General features: G+C 44.3%; 2 protein-coding genes across 2 annotated transcripts in view; one reads left to right on the top strand and one right to left on the bottom strand.

The window, feature by feature from the left end:
* Window positions 1–3,453: 3,453 nt before the first annotated feature.
* On the top strand, window positions 3,454–17,023 carry LOC121306846 (myosin-6-like). The gene is made up of 38 exons (XM_041238782.1): window positions 3,454–3,497; window positions 3,855–4,063; window positions 4,445–4,588; window positions 4,664–4,820; window positions 5,115–5,142; window positions 6,289–6,394; window positions 6,537–6,629; window positions 6,777–6,840; window positions 6,927–7,025; window positions 7,114–7,217; window positions 7,433–7,571; window positions 7,752–7,870; window positions 7,991–8,140; window positions 8,261–8,431; window positions 8,527–8,836; window positions 9,013–9,089; window positions 9,242–9,447; window positions 9,533–9,656; window positions 9,744–9,880; window positions 10,004–10,259; window positions 10,476–10,718; window positions 10,794–10,970; window positions 11,342–11,487; window positions 11,593–11,683; window positions 11,900–12,289; window positions 12,490–12,616; window positions 12,917–13,035; window positions 13,128–13,324; window positions 13,955–14,138; window positions 14,258–14,423; window positions 14,538–14,662; window positions 14,775–15,083; window positions 15,237–15,440; window positions 15,533–15,829; window positions 16,209–16,313; window positions 16,427–16,522; window positions 16,620–16,754; window positions 16,897–17,023. The coding sequence occupies exons 2-38, from the start codon at window positions 3,863–3,865 to the stop codon at window positions 16,915–16,917; spliced, it is 5,817 nt and encodes a 1,938-aa protein (XP_041094716.1). The 5' UTR covers window positions 3,454–3,497; window positions 3,855–3,862; the 3' UTR covers window positions 16,918–17,023.
* Window positions 17,024–17,690: 667 nt separating this feature from the next.
* pabpn1 (poly(A) binding protein, nuclear 1) overlaps window positions 17,691–20,043 on the bottom strand; it is a 5,944-nt gene continuing 3,591 nt past the window's right edge. Inside the window, exons 6-7 of the mRNA XM_041238783.1 lie at window positions 19,844–19,995; window positions 17,691–17,937 (exon numbers count right to left, since the gene is read on the bottom strand). Of these exons, the coding sequence (XP_041094717.1) occupies window positions 17,736–17,937; window positions 19,844–19,995 (354 nt within the window). The 3' untranslated portion in view covers window positions 17,691–17,735. The remainder of the gene's footprint in view (window positions 17,938–19,843; window positions 19,996–20,043) is intronic.

Below are 20,043 nucleotides of genomic sequence, written 5' to 3'. Positions count from 1 at the left end.
CACCCTTACTCTCTTGGCAGTGAAGGGGAAGTTCAGCCTCTATCTCAAACTTGTACTAGACTTTTGGAGGGTGGACGGGGTGGGCACCTGTTTTGCATAGCACTTCAGTCTCCATTGCTAACTGCTCCTTTTCTAATCCTTGGTCTTTCAAAGAGAAAGTCTCCTAAGGTAACTGTGTCACTTGTTAATAGAGGTCATTTCAGACAGGCTCAACGACAGCCACCAAGTCAATAAAACAAATTCATCCCCACCCTAGGTAATTCTCCCAAGTTTTCAGCTCCCCTTCCCTGAAAATGAGGTGTTGAATCTCAGTGGATCTTTCCGGTATCAATATCTAAATGTATATAAAATATAAAACATTTAAGATTTTAGTATCTTAAGCATGGGTGATAGTCAAGAACACACACTCATACTCAAACTACAGTTACAGACAAAAGTTTTGCATCACCCTATACAATTAACTTAATTCTGCTTCATGCAGTCGAATGAAAGCTGCTGAATAATGTTACGTTAACATATTGAATTACACACCACTTTGTAGTTTTCCAGATACTTAATGAGAAATTGACAATTGAAAAATGTGACATTTTGAAATCTAACATGAAACACTGTACTACTTTTATGGCTTCCGGTAGACTTTTTACGCAATCATTTTGTGTTTTCTTTGATTACATGATGTTTAATACAAGGTCTAAGTTATATTCATACAGTTTTTTGGGGGGTTGTAATATATCTCAATCCTACTATTCTAGGTGATGCTAAACATTGGCCATAGCTGTATTTTTATTTTTCTGTTCAGTAGAATGTAGTTTTGTTTTGTTGACTCTCCTTTTTTCAGCAGTCTGCAGTGCAGATCTCTGAAATGGCTGATAATGACCCCCCTTTTTCTGCCTAGAGTCCTTCGACAGCCCTGCGACGCGGCTGCTATCACTACACACACAGCTCTGGACAAAAGTTGTACATCACCCAGAATTTTAGGATTGAGACATAATTTAAAAACAAGTAACTATATCAACATAATTTAGATATTTTATTTAATAGCATGTAACCAGAGAAACTACAAAAAGATATTGCAAAAGCCATGATAGTAGTACAGTAGTGTTTCATGCTAGCTTTCGAAATGTCAAATTATTCAATTTTTTTGATATTTATATTGCAAACTGATGCAAACCCTTTTGGCCATAGCTGTTTCTAAGAATATGCATGTCTGTGTCAGTCTGTCTTTCTGACTATCCGTCCTCCTGACAGCATCAGGCGGCTATGCGACTGGACCACATTGATTCTGGGAATACCTAATAAGGACAATAGAGACAACTGCACCCATAGAGACAAAGACACATACCCTCCACTCACCAGACACAGAGACACAATTAGATTCCTGCCTCCTGGGAAGCCATCTCCAAATTTGGGAGAGTTGTTCTCTTTATAAAGGGGAGCAGCAGGGTCTGGAAGAAGAGAAGCTACCAAAACATCGCAAGGTAAGCACTGATTGCAGCTGAGGGGTAGAAGGGAGCTGTTGTTGTATTATTAAGCATGCACTATTTCTGCTGAATATATTATGTGTTCATTGATACTAAAGAGAACTGGTTTCTGTTGTGTACTCCAGTGTGCAAGTTGAACCAAAAAGGAAAGCAAACACAACTTTTAAGAGTAACTCAAAAAGATCATATAAATCACTCCAAATGATGCCTGTGTCATTTTTTATCTGTAGTTAATGTGCATATGAACATATGTTTTAACATGGGTTATAATTAAACTTAAATAAATCATTGTGATACATAGGAGAATATGGCACAGTTCTTTATTTTGAGGGGGTGAACAGGGGAAGGCTCTGTCAATTCGTTTTTTTTTTTTATTTACCGCGGTTTAGGTACATTACGGTTTTAATACCGTTCCTTTTATTCTACAGCAATTATCGTAATTCCTTTATACAACGGTTAACGCATTTTTCAACTGCAAACCCACTTCTTCTACATCAAGCGATGGTACCTGCAGCCTCCGCAAAGTGTCTGAGGAAGATCTTTTTTGCGAACTGATACTGTAGTTTGATAAATGCTTTGAAGGAAACGGTCAAAGACACAGAACGCACGTTTCAGTGGTTCTGTTACGCAGAGCTGGCTGCACCGGCTGCTGTCTTTCTGCTTTTAGAGAAACGCCTTCTCCAAACCCTCAGCTCAGCACACATTTTCAAAGTGATATATTTACACTTGTCTGGATTATCAGTTTAATGTAATAGATAAACACCAGCTGCATAGTAAAATTATACATCACTCATCATGGATTTAGTGCATTATGCTTTTTTTAAATGATTCATTTATTTAATATAGCGTTAGCTGTTCACGGCTTCACTGTATAATGCTAAAATGTCGTTCGCCTCCGCTAACAAGGTGGCAGCAGTAGTTTTAGTGGTTATCTGCATTATGATTAGCAGGTGACTTGTGATCTTTGCAATCGTCCCTTTGGTTCACAGCCGCAGCCAGCCTCCCGCAGTAACATTTCAAAGCTGCGCTGGCCTGTGCAGAATCTGCACGGATTGCCGTGGCTGTTGAATGAGGTTTACAGCGCATCTCTCTGCAGAACTGCGGAAATCTGCGCTATAAGACACGAGCAATGCCTCAATTAAAACTAGCACTGACCCGCGACTGCAGCAGGATAGCCTCCTTATTATCAACGCAGATTGTTTAACAAGTTATAACAGTATTTAATTTTCTTAGGTAAGTGAAGAAATCTTTTTTTACAAACTCAACATGTGTAATTATCACTGGAAGTTTGCTTGTCAACGTCGTGACGTGCAGCTATAAATCCAATAACACGTTTTAGTATTAAAATACATTCTTTTTTTGCTTTACATAATTTATTTATCCGGTTGAAAAAATAAACAACTCACCTCTGCTCTTAAATAATAATCTGTACGGGTACATGTTTGCGTTATAAGCAGTAAGACCGATCATTTACCATCAGCAAAACAAAGCATGTATTGCTTTAATTATTTAATTTTATATGTTAAAATGTTTTAACGAACTACAGCACCACGTCATTTTGAGCAAACAGATCTTAATACTGTTGTAGTGTAACACTGAGAGAATAACTTTAGGAGCTTTGTTTTTTTTTTTTTTTTATGAATTTTGATTGTCTATAAAAAAGAAACGTACCAAGTTATTTGGCACAGTAAAATATTAAATACCAAATGTTTAAATCACTCCATGAAAGGAAGTGTGATTTGTTGGTTTTGTTTTTGTGAATTACAGTAATTTAAGCGATTTACCTTAGGTTTGAGTTTTTAAGCCTTTATTTTATAGCTTGCATGATGTACTGAATACCGTGATATTAAGGTTACCACTCTATTTTTTTTAACTGTTACCATACCGTGCAATTTTTATACTATCCCATCCCTATTTAGTCGAAGCTCTCGCCCAGGTCTCACTGTTTGTCTCTGTCTCTGTCTCTGTATAGGGTGAACAGCCTCTCTGTCTCTTGCTTGGTTTTCACTACATAAGGTAGGACGATCTGTTTTTGGTGTCTAAACTGACCTGCAGTGTTTTTTTGTTTTTTTTGTTCATACCATTTCAGTAGGATAATCAAATTTATAAAGCACTCAGTTACATTGATCCAGTTAGTCACGTATTTCGTCTTTCAGGTGTTGTTATTGCTTTCAATACCAATAAAAATTCTGGTGTTCTTATGGTGGCCTTTGTAAAGTGTTTCTGTAGTTTCCCATAAAGTGGTCCCTGACACTTACTGCAGATTGTTCACCGGGAACCGGTGAAAATTAGGCTAAGTATTTTGGACAAGAGTTGGAAAAGGAGGGAATATGAATTGGGCATTCATTAAAAATCACATCGTCTGTTGTGTAGATCTCAAAATGGGTGACGCGCAGATGGCTGAGTTTGGGGCCGCCGCCCCCTTCCTGCGGAAGTCCGATAAGGAGCGTCTGGAGGCGCAGACCAAGCCCTTCGACATGAAGAAGGAGTGCTTCGTCACTGATCCCTTGACGGAGTACGTGAAGGCCAGGATCGTCAGCCGCGACGGTGACAAAGTCACTGCCGACACTTACGAAGGCAAGGTAAGAACCCTCGTGATAAAACCTGGACAGGTGGGTCAGCTTCAAAGCTAAATGGCTTAACGGTAGCTCTAATATCCCTCTAGACTTTATTTTTAGGCTTCATCATTAATGAGTTTTTGTTACATTAACATACTGTGCAAAGGTAGCTCAAAACCCACTGCAGTTTAAAAAAAAAAAAATTCAAACATTGAAAACATATTTGTTCAGCAAATATTTTAAAAAGCGACAGCTTAAGCCACTGAAAACTGTGAACAAATATTGAATTATGCAGGCAAAACCACTTTTAATGTAAATCTTGGACAGGGTCTAGTGTTGCAATTTCCAAGGGATTTTAAAAAAAAATGAGTGCTAACCTGAGGGCTTGTCTGTGTTGTTTTCCAGACTGTCACAGTGAAGGAGTGCGATGTCCACCCTCAGAACCCGCCCAAGTACGATAAAATTGAAGACATGGCCATGTTCACCTTCCTGCACGAGCCTGCCGTGCTGTATAACCTCAAAGAGCGTTACGCAGCCTGGATGATCTACGTGAGTACAGAGTGACCTCAAACCCTAAACCCTCTGATAGACTGACAGATACTCAGTGTTGCTTCTCCCTTTCAGACCTACTCTGGGCTGTTCTGTGTGACAGTGAACCCCTACAAGTGGCTGCCTGTGTACAATGCAGAGGTGGTCAATGCATATCGAGGCAAGAAGAGGACTGAGGCTCCCCCTCACATCTTCTCCATCTCTGACAACGCCTATCAGTACATGCTGACAGGTAAGACACACACACGCACAGCCCACATCTTTAGATCATGCAGCTACCCTTTTATAGTTTAATTTTAACATTTCAACTGTCTTTCTCCTTGTAATCTTTGCAGAGGTGGAAACAGAACAGAAATAGCTTGTTTTCCAATAATTGGTTGTTAATTGGAAAAAGGGTGACATTTATAAAAAAAAAAATAATAATAATAATTATAAGTTATAATTTGACAGTTTGACACTTAAAATCAAATTTTTAACTTAATCAGGGCATTACATGTAATAATGCTTTTTTATTTCTCTCACTCAGACAGAGAAAACCAGTCCGTCTTGATCACGTAAGTCTCTTGATCAGTGTAGTGCTCTGCTGGAAACCTAAGGAAGGACTGCTAAGAGCTTTACTTTCAGTTGCAGCCAAGAGTTTTACATCACCTGGAATTTCAGGATTGAGACATAATTATGAACTTAATTTAGATCTTTTATTTAACATAATGTAATCAAAGAAACTACAAAATGACATCGCAAAAAAAAATTTAGAAGTCTGCCGGAAGCCATTCTAGTTAAAACAGTAGTATTTCATGTTAGCTTTCAGTGTCACATTGTTCAGTTTGTCACTTTTTCATTAAGTATACGGAAAAGTACAAGGCAGTATGATAGTGTCAAATTATTCAGCAGCTTGGCTTTATGAAGCAAAATTAAGTTAATTCTGTAGAGGGTGATGTATAACGTTTGGCCAAAGCTGTAGGGCTTGTGTGTGAGCTGGCAATGCAGTGTTTTAGAGATTGTTATCGTGCTGCAGTTTGTCACTTTTTCATTAAGTATACGGAAAAGTACAAGGCAGTATGATAGTGTTAAATTATTCAGTGCAGCTGTTTTAGAGGTTATCGTTTATGAAGCAAAATTAAGTTTCAATTCTGTAGCAGTGGTGACTGTAGAACGTTTGGCCAAAGCTGTAGGTGCTTGTGTGTGAGCTGGCAATGCAGTGTTTTAGAGATTGTTATCGTGCTGCAGTGTTTCACTGCACTGTTTTAGAGATTGTTATCGTGCTGCAGTGTTTCAATGCACTGTTTTAGAGATTGTTATCGTGCTGCAGTGTTTCACTGCACTGTTTTAGAGATTGTTATCGTGCTGCAGTGTTTCACTGCACTGTTTTAGAGATTGTTATCGTGCTGCAGTGTTTCAATGCACTGTTTTAGAGATTGTTATCGTGCTGCAGTGTTTCACTGCACTGTTTTAGAGATTGTTATCGTGCTGCAGTGTTTCACTGCACTGTTTTAGAGATTGTTATCGTGCTGCAGTGTTTCACTGCACTGTTTTAGAGATTGTTATCGTGCTGCAGTGTTTCACTGCACTGTTTTAGAGATTGTTATCGTGCTGCAGTGTTTCACTGCACTGTTTTAGAGATTGTTATCGTGCTGCAGTGCTGCCTGTTAAAGTGCTTCGTTTTAGTGAAACACTCACCCTGCTTGTTCCTGTGCCCACAGCGGAGAATCTGGTGCTGGGAAGACTGTGAACACCAAGAGAGTCATCCAGTATTTTGCCAGCATTGCTGCAGCTGGTGGCAAAAAAGATACAACTGCCTCTAGCAAGGTGAGTCGGCGCTATACTGTTGCACTCCTCGGTTGCAGAACTCTGTTCTGGCTATATAAAAATACATTTGTATTGTACTGTATTGTATTTACCTACCCTGTTAGCAACTCCCTACTGATAGTGTGTTTGTGTGCAATGACAGGGGAGTCTGGAGGATCAAATCATCCAGGCTAACCCAGCCTTGGAGGCTTTTGGCAACGCCAAGACCTTGAGGAATGACAACTCGTCCCGTTTTGTGAGTATACCTATCATTAGTACACACCACTGGTCCAGTTTGCTATTATTTTCCTCTTTGCTGTAATTGGTCAGTAATATTTAATAAAGTGAGATTAAATCAGGGGAAGAGTGCAAGACTGAACATTGTTCTCTTTCTGCTCCTCAGGGTAAATTCATCCGAATTCACTTTGCAGCCAGTGGCAAGCTAGCTTCTGCTGACATTGAGACCTGTAAGTATTTAAATAAGAGTGTTTTTAATTTGTAGCATTACCTTTGGTATTGAAGTTTAATCTGACATCTGTTTGTTCTGTTCCAGACCTCCTGGAGAAGTCTCGTGTGACCTTTCAGCTCAAGGCTGAGAGAGACTATCACATCTTCTACCAGATCCTGTCCAACAAGAAGCCAGAGCTGCTAGGTCAGTATTCCTGTCCTCAGGAGTGTGATTGTAGGATTATATAAGCAGACAGGAGGCATGCTGACATTGTATTTTCCCTCTTTCTCAGAAATGCTCCTGATCACCAACAATCCCTACGACTACGCCTTCATCTCTCAGGGTGAAGTCACTGTCGCCTCCATCGATGATTCTGATGAGCTGATAGCCACAGATGTGAGTTAGGACTCTCTCTAATATTACAGGGGTCTGTCTTTACAAACCCTTTGAGCCAGCAGGGTGCAAGGAGTCCCACTCATAGACCCCCAGGGAGAAGCTGCAAGCCTTCATACCTGGAGAGCTGTATAGCTCTCAGCCTTTTTATTAAATGGAGTAAGCAGACCTCAGGCAGTGAAGCAGATTCCCATTTTCTGTTTTTCTCTATCCTGCAGAGTGCCTTTGATGTGCTTGGCTTCACTCAGGAGGAGAAAAATGGAGTGTACAAGCTGACAGGAGCCATCATGCACTATGGCAACATGAAGTTCAAGCAGAAACAGAGGGAGGAGCAGGCAGAGGCTGACGGCACTGAAGGTGGGTCTGACTGTGTGAAAGGGAGAAGGGGAGTGGAGAGAGAACACGGCTGCAGTCATTGTCTTCTAGTAAATGTCAGTTAAACTCCAGTCGATTAGTATCTTATATTAGTTTAGAGTATAACATTTACCCACAGCAGCAGCAGTGGTTCTGATTGTTGGGTATGTCTTTAATTCCTAGATGCTGACAAGGCCGCCTACCTGATGGGGCTGAACTCTGCTGATCTCATCAAGGCACTGTGTCACCCCAGAGTCAAAGTAGGGAACGAGTATGTCACCAAGGGACAAAATGTGCAACAGGTTAGTCCTAGAAAAAAACCCACAAAACATCTGCCTAGTTTGCCCGCTTGAGGCATTGCATCTTGTTGTGTGTATAAATACAGTCTGCGTGGCAATATATAATTGTGGTCACTTCCACAGGTTTCATACTCCATCGGTGCACTGGCCAAGTCAGTCTACGAGAAAATGTTCAACTGGATGGTCGTGCGAATCAACCAATCCCTGGACACCAAGCAGGCCCGCCAGTACTTCATTGGTGTGCTGGACATTGCTGGCTTTGAGATCTTTGATGTGAGTGTCTTTGTGTTTTGAACTTTTCATACATCCTGAGGGTTGTTCTGGAAATAAGAACAAAGTGTTAGGGTAAATAATAAGAAGGGAACCTAAAGGTTTTCTTGTCTGTTGTTGCAGTTCAACAGCTTTGAGCAGCTGTGCATCAACTTCACCAACGAGAAGCTACAGCAGTTCTTCAACCACCACATGTTTGTGCTGGAGCAGGAGGAATATAAGAAGGAGGGGATTGACTGGGAGTTCATTGACTTTGGCATGGACTTGCAAGCCTGCATCGAACTCATTGAGAAGGTGGGGCTCTGGATCAGTAGTTAGGCATTGGAATATGGTATGGTTTAGTTGGTCAGTGTTTACTGAGCTAACAGACTCTTTCTCCCTCACCCTAGCCCTTGGGCATCATGTCCATCCTTGAAGAGGAGTGCATGTTCCCCAAGGCCAGTGACACAACCTTCAAAGCCAAGCTGTACGACAACCATCTGGGCAAATCCAACAACTTCCAGAAGCCCAGGATCGTCAAAGGAAAGCCAGAGGCTCACTTTGCACTGGTCCACTATGCTGGCACTGTCGATTACAACATCTCAAACTGGCTGGTGAAGAACAAGGACCCTCTAAATGAGACTGTGGTCGGGCTCTACCAGAAGTCTACCCTCAAGCTTTTGTCTAACCTTTTCTGTAATTATGCTGGAGCAGATTCAGGTAAATATACAACAGTGCCTTGCATTTAATCAGGTTCATTCGATGTGGCTCTTTAAGTGTCTTCAGGTTGGTATTCTTCTATCATAAAGTAAATTGAGAATGTGCTTCTTATGCTTTACATTAAGTGTAGATTCAGGTGATATCAGCATTGAGTTGTAATGTGTCTGTGGTTTTAGCCGATTCTGGTGGGAAAGGCAAGGCAGGCGGCAAGAAGAAGGGGTCGTCCTTCCAGACAGTGTCTGCTCTTCACAGGGTAAGACAATCAGAGCCTACAGTTCAAATAAAAGAGAACCTGTAAAAACTGCTTCAGTCAAAATGCTGCACGATTGCATTTAAATTGCATTTGCTTTTCAAAAGCTGACTGTAGTGTACAGGTTATGTTTACACCGGTGTATTCGGTTTTAGGAAAACCTGAACAAGCTGATGACCAACCTGAAGACAACTCATCCTCACTTTGTGCGTTGCCTGATCCCCAACGAAAGCAAGACTCCGGGTTTGATGGAAAACCCTTTGGTGATGCATCAGCTCCGCTGTAACGGTGTGCTGGAAGGCATCAGAATCTGCAGGAAGGGCTTCCCCAACAGGATCCTGTATGGAGACTTCAAACAGAGGTACATCTCTCAAGCAGTGTCCTTGTTACAATTCCCCATGAAGCGCTTTGTAGAAACCCAGCTAAGTCCATGTGTCCCTTCACAGATACCGTATCCTGAACCCTTCTGCCATCCCAGAGGGCCAGTTCATTGACAGCAAGAAGGGAACAGAGAAACTGCTGGGATCCCTGGACATCGATCACACCCAGTATAGGCTGGGACACACCAAGGTAGGACTGACACCTTGTTACCCTGAATACTCTGTGTGATTAATTCCCATTTAAATATTTAGGAGCTCCCTTTTGTTTTGGTGCCAGGTGTTCTTCAAGGCTGGTCTCCTGGGTCAGCTGGAAGAGATGAGAGATGATCGCTTGTCTCTCATTATCACCGGGATCCAATCCCAGTCTCGTGGTCTTCTCTCAAGAATTGAGTACCATAAGATTGTTGAGCGCAGGTAAGGATAGCTGTGGTTCCCTTCCACAAGGAGTAATAAGCAAGAAGTAATAAATTATGAATGAAAATGGTGTTCAGGCAAACAAAGTGTGTGAAATCTTTAAACCTTGCATTGCCTCCCCAGAGATGCACTGCTGGTGATCCAGTGGAACATCCGTGCCTTTATGGGTGTGAAGAACTGGCCCTGGATGAAGCTCTTCTTCAAGATCAAGCCCCTGCTGAAGAGCGCAGAGAATGAGAAAGAGATGGCCAACATGAAGGATGAGTTCATGAAACTCAAGGAGGCTTTCGCAAAGTCTGAGGCCCGCAGAAAGGAGCTGGAAGAGAAGATGGTCTCTCTTCTCCAAGAGAAGAACGACCTGCAGCTGCAAGTCCAGTCGGTGAGTGAACCCTGTACACATGTAAACCCATATGAAGATCCTTATGTTATATATATATATTACAAAATGCAGCAGTGAGAAAACATAGAATTTGTACCAGAGTTTTGGGCCAAATGCATGACTTCAAGCTTTTAGTAATTAGTCTGGGTTGGTGCTGAGACAAATGGGTTTTGGTTTCAACTGGGTTTCTTTTATTCTTTCCTGTTGTCTTTTCAGGAACAAGATACGCTTAACGATTCAGAGGAGAGGTGCGACCAGCTGATCAAGCAAAAGATCCAACTGGAGGCGAAAACCAAAGAGCTGACGGAGAGGCTGGAGGATGAGGAGGAGATGAATGCTGAGCTGACATCCAAGAAGAGGAAGCTGGAGGACGAGTGCTCTGAGCTGAAGAAGGATATTGATGACCTGGAGCTCACCCTGGCCAAAGTGGAGAAGGAGAAGCATGCCACTGAGAACAAGGTCAGTGTCTGTCTGTCTGTGAAGATCCTGTTTGTGAGGGCTCTGGGTGCTGAGTCTCTGCTCTGTGATTAACAGGTGAAGAACCTCACTGAGGAAATGGCGGCTCTGGATGAAATCATCGCCAAGCTGACCAAGGAGAAGAAGGCTCTGCAGGAGGCTCACCAGCAAACCCTGGATGACCTGCAGAGTGAGGAGGACAAAGTGAACACCCTGACCAAGGCCAAAGCCAAGCTGGAGCAGCAGGTCGACGATGTGAGTCACTCAGAGTATCACAGACCAGCTGGTGCCCTGTATCTGGGAGTTAATCATGAAGGGTGGTTCATACTTTAGTCATGCGATAACCCTGGAGATGGTTGAGCAGCAGTCGTGCTAGAAAAGATGTAACTCTGCTAACCAGTCTCCTTGTGGATTGCCACACACTTGCAAGACTAGAGAGACCAGACATCGTCCTCAATGATGGTTGCACAATTGAACCCGTACAGACACTTAGATAGCAGGACAGGGCTTCCAGGGATAGCTCTATTCAAGAGGTGGTCTGCTTCATGATTAGACAGTTGTGGACCTATCTTAGAAGAATGGGGGACTGAACAACATTTTTTCAACAATGTCTTTACCCCTACCAGCTTGAAGGCTCATTGGAGCAAGAAAAGAAGGTGCGGATGGACCTTGAAAGAGCCAAGAGAAAGCTGGAAGGAGACTTGAAGTTGACCCAGGAGAGCCTAATGGACCTGGAGAATGATAAGCAGCAACTGGAGGAGCGGCTGAAGAAGTAAGTCAAAGCTTTAGATATGATGTGTTGTACAAAGATAAAGGACTGCATTGTAGAAATGTGATATAACCTTTTAACTGTTTAATTGTTAACCTTTTCCCCCAGGAAAGACTTTGAGATTAGCCAGCTCACCAGTAAAATTGAGGATGAGCAGGCACTGTCAGCCCAGTACCAGAAGAAACTGAAGGAGCTTCAGGTAATTTAAAGCCTACCTTTGACTACCCTTGTATTATTATATAAAGATCTTATATTACCTGCATTTTGTATTCCGCCCATCAGGATCAAAGGACCTCTTTGTATTTCTGTATCGATAATAAACTGTGTGCTCTTCCACTCGTGCCTATCAAGAAGCCTCTTAGTCTCTTTATACTGTATCAGTTATAACCTGTGTGCTCATGTGCCGCTCCCCCAGGCCCGCATTGAGGAGTTAGAGGAGGAGCTGGAGGCAGAGAGAGCTGCCCGTGCCAAGGTGGAGAAGCAGCGGGCAGACTTGTCCCGGGAGCTGGAGGAGCTTAGTGAGAGGCTGGAGGAGGCGGGCGGGGCCACCTCAGCCCAGATCGAGATGAACAAGAAGAGGGAGGCTGAGTTCCAGAAGCTGCGGCGAGACCTTGAAGAGGCCACGCTGCAGCACGAAGCCACGTCCGCCACTCTGCGCAAGAAGCAAGCTGATAGCGTGGCGGAGCTCGGGGAGCAGATTGACAACCTGCAGAGAGTCAAGCAGAAACTAGAGAAGGAAAAGAGCGAGTTCAAACTGGAGCTGGACGACGTGGTCTCCAATATGGAGCATGTCACTAAAGCCAAGGTAAGGAACGCAGTTTTACATGGGCCAAAGAATCGACACTATGTTCTTCACCTGTACGAGAAGAAAAACGGCTATGGGATCCAGGGCAGACTTATTATTAGCAACGGTTCTTCATGATAAACAGAAAGGAGGAAGGAGGAAAAAGGTGGTCATAGAAGACTAGGTCTCAACATGTCTCCCATTGTTATTTTGCTGTGAAGTCGAACCTGGAGAAGATGTGTCGCACGACAGAGGACCAGATGAACGAGTATCGGTCAAAGTATGAGGAGGCCCAACGATCCGTCAATGACTTCTCCACGCAAAGAGCCAAGCTGATGACTGAGAACGGTGAGCATGCTGCCCTCGCTGTGCAATCGTTGTGTTCATTAACAAAACAAGAAAAGCACTCCATCCCTCACCTTTACAAATGAGTGTCACTGAATGACAATTCACATCCACACAGTGTTTTAAAAGTCGATTGGAAGTGAATTTTCTTCTCATCCAGGGCATTTTTACCAAGTTACCTAGGAAAATGACACACGTTTGATCTAAAAAATTTTCTCGCTGTCTCTCTGCATTCACGCTGTGGTAACAGTGCAGCCGTAAAGCAGTTTGTTTGTCTCACCTTGTCTGCATGCTGCTGTTTAGGCGAGCTGTCTCGGCAGCTCGAAGAGAAGGAATCTCTGGTCTCCCAGCTGACCAGAGGCAAGCAGTCCTACACTCAGCAGATTGATGACCTCAAGAGACAACTGGAAGAGGAAGTGAAGGTAAAGCAGCATCAAATACTGTCTTCTGATGAAACAGGATGTCTGAAAGCCGGGTTTCTGTACAGTAAACTGTTTGTTTGGTGTCTCCCCAGGCGAAGAACGCGCTTGCCCATGCAGTGCAGTCTGCCCGCCACGACTCAGACCTCCTGAGGGAGCAGTATGAGGAGGAGCAGGAGGCCAAGGCTGAGCTCCAGCGCAGTCTCTCCAAGGCTAACTCGGAGGTGGCTCAGTGGAGAACCAAATATGAGACCGACGCCATTCAAAGAACTGAGGAGCTTGAGGAGGCCAAGTAAGGGCAGCTAGACTCAAACACACAGAATACCCTCCACTCCAGCCATTATCAACGTCCTTTACTGTTAATAGACAGTAACTCCTTTAAAGTAAGGGTAACAGCTGTACTATACTTCTGCTAGTTTATAACTGATGCATACCCCTTTCATTAATCGGTAGTAAACTGTTCAGAAGGTAGGTGCAGAAGGCCTGTTTCTTGATGGTTCTGGAAAACAACTGAATATTTATAATAATAATAATAATAATGGGAACAGCTGCTTTGTCTTAAAAGAACATTCTTGTAACACATAAGCTTTTTGCTTGAATTATGTTCCCCATTTAAAATATAAGACGAGCGAAAAGTTTGTTTGTTGCAAGTCAGCTCAACGGGTAAGAGGCAAGACTGGTAAGAAAGGTGTCCCCTAAGCTTTCATAAAGCTAACACATTGCTCTGCTGCTACACACCCGTTCAGTTTACATACATCCTCAGATTATACCTTTAAACCCTTTAGAATGTTTTAAAAGGGGGATCAGTTACTATAAAACCCAATTCCCAGAAACACGGTTGAGGGGAACCTCTTCATTGTGCTACCCTCCCTGATCTGACTGAAAGCCTCTCCTCTCCTTTCTCTCCTTACCCGTCTCCCAGGAAGAAGCTGGCTCAAAGGCTGCAGGATGCGGAGGAAGCCGTCGAGGCTGTGAATGCTAAATGCTCCTCTCTGGAGAAGACCAAACACAGGCTGCAGAACGAGATTGAAGATCTCATGGTGGATCTGGAGAGGTCCAACGCAGCAGCCGCTGCTCTGGACAAGAAGCAGAGGAACTTTGACAAGGTGAGATTTGGGGGTTTCGATGAAGAGAGTGCATTAGGGTTAGTTAGGGGTGCCGCTATATTTTGAAACCTATTTTACAATGTGATTGTAATGACTTGTTCTCACCGTGCCTATGCCAGGTCCTGAACGAGTGGAAGCAGAAGTTTGAAGAGTCGCAGAGTGAGCTGGAGGGCTCCCAGAAGGAGGCAAGGTCCCTGAGCACTGAACTCTTCAAGCTGAAGAACGCTTATGAGGAGTCTCTGGACAACCTGGAGACCCTGAAGAGGGAGAACAAGAACCTGCAAGGTGAGGGATCCAAACTCACACAGTTCTTGTGTCAGCTGTGTTTCTAATTCTGTACCCTTTTTGTGAGACAGTTGTAGTGTAGGACATACTGAAGGAATGTTGTTATGTACCCAGAGGAAATCTCTGACCTGACTGAGCAACTTGGTGAGGGAGGCAAGAATATCCATGAGCTGGAGAAGGCTAGAAAGCAGCTGGAGCAGGAGAAGTCTGAAATACAGTCTGCTCTGGAGGAGGCTGAGGTGAGTGAGAGATACAGATACTGGGATTGTAATGCAGATGCAGATTAATAGATATTAGGGTAGGAAGTTTTGTATCAGAGTGTATCCTAAAGAAATTGTTGTCTCCTGGCAGGCCTCCCTGGAGCATGAGGAAGGGAAGATCCTGAGAGCTCAGCTGGAGTTTAACCAGGTGAAGGCTGAGATTGAGCGCAAGCTGGCTGAGAAGGACGAGGAGATGGATCAGGCCAAGAGGAACAACCAGAGGGTGGTGGAGACCCTGCAGACCTCCCTGGAGTCAGAGACCCGCAGCAGGAACGAGGCCCTCAGGGTGAAGAAGAAGATGGAGGGAGACCTCAATGAGATGGAGATCCAGCTCAGCCAGGCCAACAGGCAGGCTGCAGAGTCACAGAAGCAGCTGAAGAGTGTCCATGCCCACCTGAAGGTAACAACAAGCGCCTCTCAGATAGCCTTGGCTTGTTGTGAAGATTACTTCAGTCTTCCTGGTTTGAGACACTGATTAGCACTTATCTTAGATTCCTTTAAGACCCCTTGTGAATATTTTAATTCAGAAAGCTTAATCTTCTTTGGGTTACAGGATGCTCAGCTCCAGCTGGACGACTCCCTGCGTGCCAACGATGACCTGAAGGAGAACATCGCCATAGTGGAGAGACGCAACAACCTCCTTCAAGCTGAGGTGGAGGAGCTGAGGGTGGTGTTGGAGCAGACAGAGAGAGGCCGCAAGCTGGCTGAACAGGAGCTGCTGGACATCAGTGAGAGAGTGCAGCTACTGCACTCACAGGTACGACAGCACTGGAGCAGAGATGACTATGGAATAGTAGCCTGATTCCCCAGTCAGTGTCCTGTAACCTGGGTCTCTCTCACTCTGTGCAGAACACCAGCCTGATTAACCAGAAGAAGAAGCTGGAGAGTGACACGTCCCAGCTTCAGACAGAGGTGGAGGAGGCTGTGCAGGAGTGCAGGAACGCTGAGGAGAAAGCCAAGAAGGCCATCACTGATGCTGCCATGATGGCAGAGGAGCTGAAGAAGGAGCAGGACACCAGCGCTCACCTGGAGCGCATGAAGAAGAACATGGAGCAGACCATCAAGGACCTGCAGCACCGTCTGGACGAGGCCGAGCAAATTGCCATGAAGGGCGGCAAGAAGCAGCTGCAAAAACTGGAGGCCCGCGTAAGTGGCTTGCAGTTACAGACCTCGATTTATATAATATCTAGCCATCAGTACCTGACATCTTTCTGTCATTGCGATTTCAGGTGTGTCAGTAGCTTGCAGTTACAGGTCTATCTGTATCTCACAGCCAGAACACTTCCATTCTTGTAGCAGTAACTGCTCAATATCCTGAGTTTGTTTTATACATGTCTTTCTCTCTCATATTTTAGTACCAAACAAAAAACATTTAAGGCACTAAGTTATAAAACCTTGTCAGAGAATGCTTTGGGTAATTCTACTTCTAACGAGCAAATCCTCAAATTTGCCCCAGGATTTCAATTAACAAGCCTCTCCAAGGTCAGTCTGAGATCTGACTTTCCGTAATCCCTCTTCAACTCAGGTGCGCGAGCTGGAGAACGAGCTGGAGGCAGAGCAGAGGAGAGGCAGCGACTCTGTGAAGGGAGTCAGGAAATACGAGAGACGCATCAAGGAGCTCACCTACCAGGTCAGGTCATACTACCATTCTACTGTTTGAACTTCAGTAGAGCTGTGATTGTCAGTCCCATTGTAGATTATCCAACAGTGTTAAACTGAAACTTTTCTTCTCAACGTCTGCAGACGGAGGAGGACCGTAAGAATATGGCCCGCCTCCAGGACCTGGTGGACAAGCTGCAGCTGAAGGTGAAGGCGTACAAGAGAACCGCCGAGGAAGCTGTAAGTAACTCTACATTCTCTTCTCATCCGCATGTCTAAGCAGTTTCCATTCAGCCCAAGATGAACCATTAACTTTGCCCTTGTGTGTGACTGTCAGGAGGAGAATGCCAACACTAACCTGGGCAAGTTCCGGAAGCTGCAGCATGAGCTGGATGAGGCCGAGGAGAGGGCTGATATCGCAGAGTCGCAGGTCAACAAGCTCCGCGCCAAGACCCGTGACGTTGGCAGCAAGGTGAGTCTGCGTAAGACGGATGAGGGAACCAAAACCCAGAACACTTCGTTCCGCAATCAAAACCGTCCATCGCCCTGAATTTATGAATGGCAGCTCAATGTATTAGTTTAACCCTCCTCTTGTTTTTTGTTGCTTTTTGTAGAAATCTATGGATGAAGAGTAGAAAACCTGCAGCAGCACCCCAGGAGCTGATAATCAGTGTGCGGGACCAAGCTGTGTGTGTGTTAGTCTCTGTAGTGTAGTCAATAAAACGCATCTGCAAACCGCAACCTCTGTCCAGCCTGTTCATTTCATGGAAGGCATGTTTGAACCTTCTTGCAACACAATCACCACCTGAACAAGAGCTGAGCGAGCAAGCAAAGCAATTAAACAAGGTTTAGACTGAAACACCCAAAACTGTACATATTTAACTGAACTGCCAGCCTCAGGGAGCACCGCACATAGGAAGCTATGAAAGAACTGCCTGCAACGGCGGTCCATTACCTCAAACCAGTGTCACTGAACTAGTCACCACCTCCATCCCAAATAAATACAACAGAACAAGAATTCATTTAACAATTTTTTTAATTTTTTTTTTTTCTAATTACAGAATCTTTTCATTTTTTTTTATTTCTTTTTTTTATTAAAAAAACAAACAAAAACCAAACCCTTTTTTTTTTTTTTTTAAAGTGCCTCCTCTTCAATACTCCAACCTCGAGTTTTTTTCACTCCACAAAAGCACCCCCCCCCCCCTTTCATCACCCACTCTTCAACCCCGCTCATCTTTTCTTTAGGCCTGCCAACTCAGCTCCTCAGGCCCCACCGTCTCAAATGGGGGCTGACAAGCAGGGCACTTGTGTTTGCTGAGATTATTATATTATTTTATTATAATATTATAACAGCCCCCTTTTTTCTGTCTCGCTCTCATTAAAACAGCACTGGCTTGTCTGACCGAAAGGCTTTCTCTAACACTATCTTTTTTTAATATCTGTCACGTTCAGCTCAGCGCTTGTTACAGTAAAGCCCTCCTGGCGTGGGCCTGTGGTCACCCAGCCCCCCTCCCCCGCCCCCCCACACAGACAGGATAGGGTGCGTGTGGTGGTGCAGGGCGGGACCAGACAGAGAGAGAGACGCCGCTGACACTGTAGGGGGCGCTGCAGCCACAGGAGGAGGAGGGGTGCTCAGTCTCCACTGGTCCTGAAACCTGCAACGAGAAGTAGTGGTCTAATACATAGGGACAGGGGGACAGATGGGGAGGGAGACAGATTCGAGAAAGGAGGGGGGACGGGACACCTGCAACGAAAACTGGTGCAATACAAGGGGGAGGCGGTGAAAGTAAAGCTGGAGGGGGGTGCTGGGGGTGAAGCCCATCCTTCTCCATGCACAAGGCAACTGGCTGCAGTTGGTTTAGATGTAACTGGTTGCCTGGTATGATAGTTCTCATCACACACACCCCACATGGTTTTGCATGCAAGACGTTACAAAAAACCTAGCAATGCCGCCTAGTGAGAAAGGAGGGGGGGCTTAAAAAGGTGAGGTGTGTGTGGGGGGGAGTTTAGTAGAGCAGTGAGAGTTCATGTCACACTTTAAAAAGACTGCTGACAAACTCTTACTAAATTAAACAATTTGTAGCATTTGGTGAAATCTGAGCGCTTTTAAAAAAAAATAAAAATAAAAATCTTGAAATAATTTATCAAGCAGTCTTTAAAAAGGGAGTCCAAGGGTTGAGAGAGAAAGAGAAAAGGGATCGTCCGTGTTCCCTGGGTTTCGACAATTTTTTCCGGCTGAAAAGGGAGGGTTAGTGAGAAAGTGAAATGAGAAAAAAAAAAAAAAAAAAAACTAAAATGAAAAAAGCCAGAAAGAAGGTGGATAAAAATCTGCCATTCAAAAAAAACTTCAACTTCTTTTGCTCCAGTTCCACAGAAACATTGAAAATAAAGAGATCCCTTTGTGCCTCCACGCTCTCCTCACAATGAAGAGAGCAAAGCTTGGTAAAATACTGTATCAGCCCAAAACCTTTACGTACCCCGTCCCACACCGTCCCCCAAAAAAACATCTTACCCACTGCAGGGGCTGTCCAGCTCCGCACAAACACGTGTGTACATGCGCACACACACACGCACACACACAGAGGCATCGCACATGCCTGCAAACCAACACAGATATATCACAGGAAATCAGAACAAAGATTCTCCCACACTTGCTTGTCCTGTCCAGGCGAGAGATTTTTTTTTTTTTTTTCCAGTTTTCATTTTCCTTTTTTTTTTGTACTGTTTGTGTTTTTTTCTTTCTCTCTCTTTTTTTTTGGGGGGGGGGGGGGGGGGGGGGCAAATACCCCCTCACCCCCCCACCCCCCCATTAAATCATTCCCCTTAATTTAGTAAGGGGAATACCGGGGAGTTGTTTCGCCGTCCACGGCCCCTAGAAAAAAAAAAAAAGGAAGAAACAGAGTGAGTTTAGGATGTAACATTAAAAAAAAAAAAAAAAAAAAGTTTGTGTTTGTCAGATTTTAAAAAAAAAACAAAAAAAAAACAGTTGGAGAGCCGATCTATTTATATAACGTGCCTGGATTACGAGGAAACCCAAAAACGAGAGAATGTGTGTTTAAAACGTACGTATGCTGTTGTGAGAAGGAGATTAAACTAACGGGAGGAAAAAAATTTTTAAAACAAAAGTGTGTGTGTGTGTTACTGAATTTAAAACAAACACACGTTCCAACCTAAACTCACTCAAATAACACAGGCTCTGGGGACAGGGAAGTGTTTCAATCGGTTTATTCTGTGTGCCCGAGGCGACAGATTTAAATAACTCTGCATCATCAACTGCTGCTGCTGCAGAGTCACTTCCAATAGGACCTCGTTTGTTTGACGTCTCGTCCGAAGGACGGAGCCCAAGGTGTTGAAGTGACTCGCTCAGGGTCCCACACACACACACACACACACAGCGAGGCAGTGGCTGAGCCGGGATTTGAACCACATGGTATCAAGACCCCTTTTCTTTCTTTTCAAGACACCCCCCCCCCCCAGTGTCTGTGTCTCAGTGTGTGCCTGTGTCTCAGTGTGTGTGCGTGCGTGCGTGCGTCAGGCTGTGTAAAGAGTTGGTCTCCTCACCTGAAGGCCCTGCCCCTGCCTCTGGGGGGGGTGAAGCCGCTGTAGTAGCGGGAGCGGGATGCGGGGAAGGTCCCTCGCGATCGGAAGCGAGCTCTGGGAAAGCCCCTGTCTGTGGTGCTGATTCCAGGGCGGTTTGTCCGCTTCGCTCCCACCTGTACATCGGAAACAAACTTGCTTACTACAGGAGCAAACATTCAAAC

Source organism: Polyodon spathula, chromosome 50, assembly GCF_017654505.1.
Source record: "Polyodon spathula isolate WHYD16114869_AA chromosome 50, ASM1765450v1, whole genome shotgun sequence".
NCBI classification, from domain to species: domain Eukaryota; kingdom Metazoa; phylum Chordata; class Actinopteri; order Acipenseriformes; family Polyodontidae; genus Polyodon; species Polyodon spathula.
Note: the sequence above shows the minus strand (reverse complement) of the source record. Positions and strands in the feature narration are given on the sequence as shown.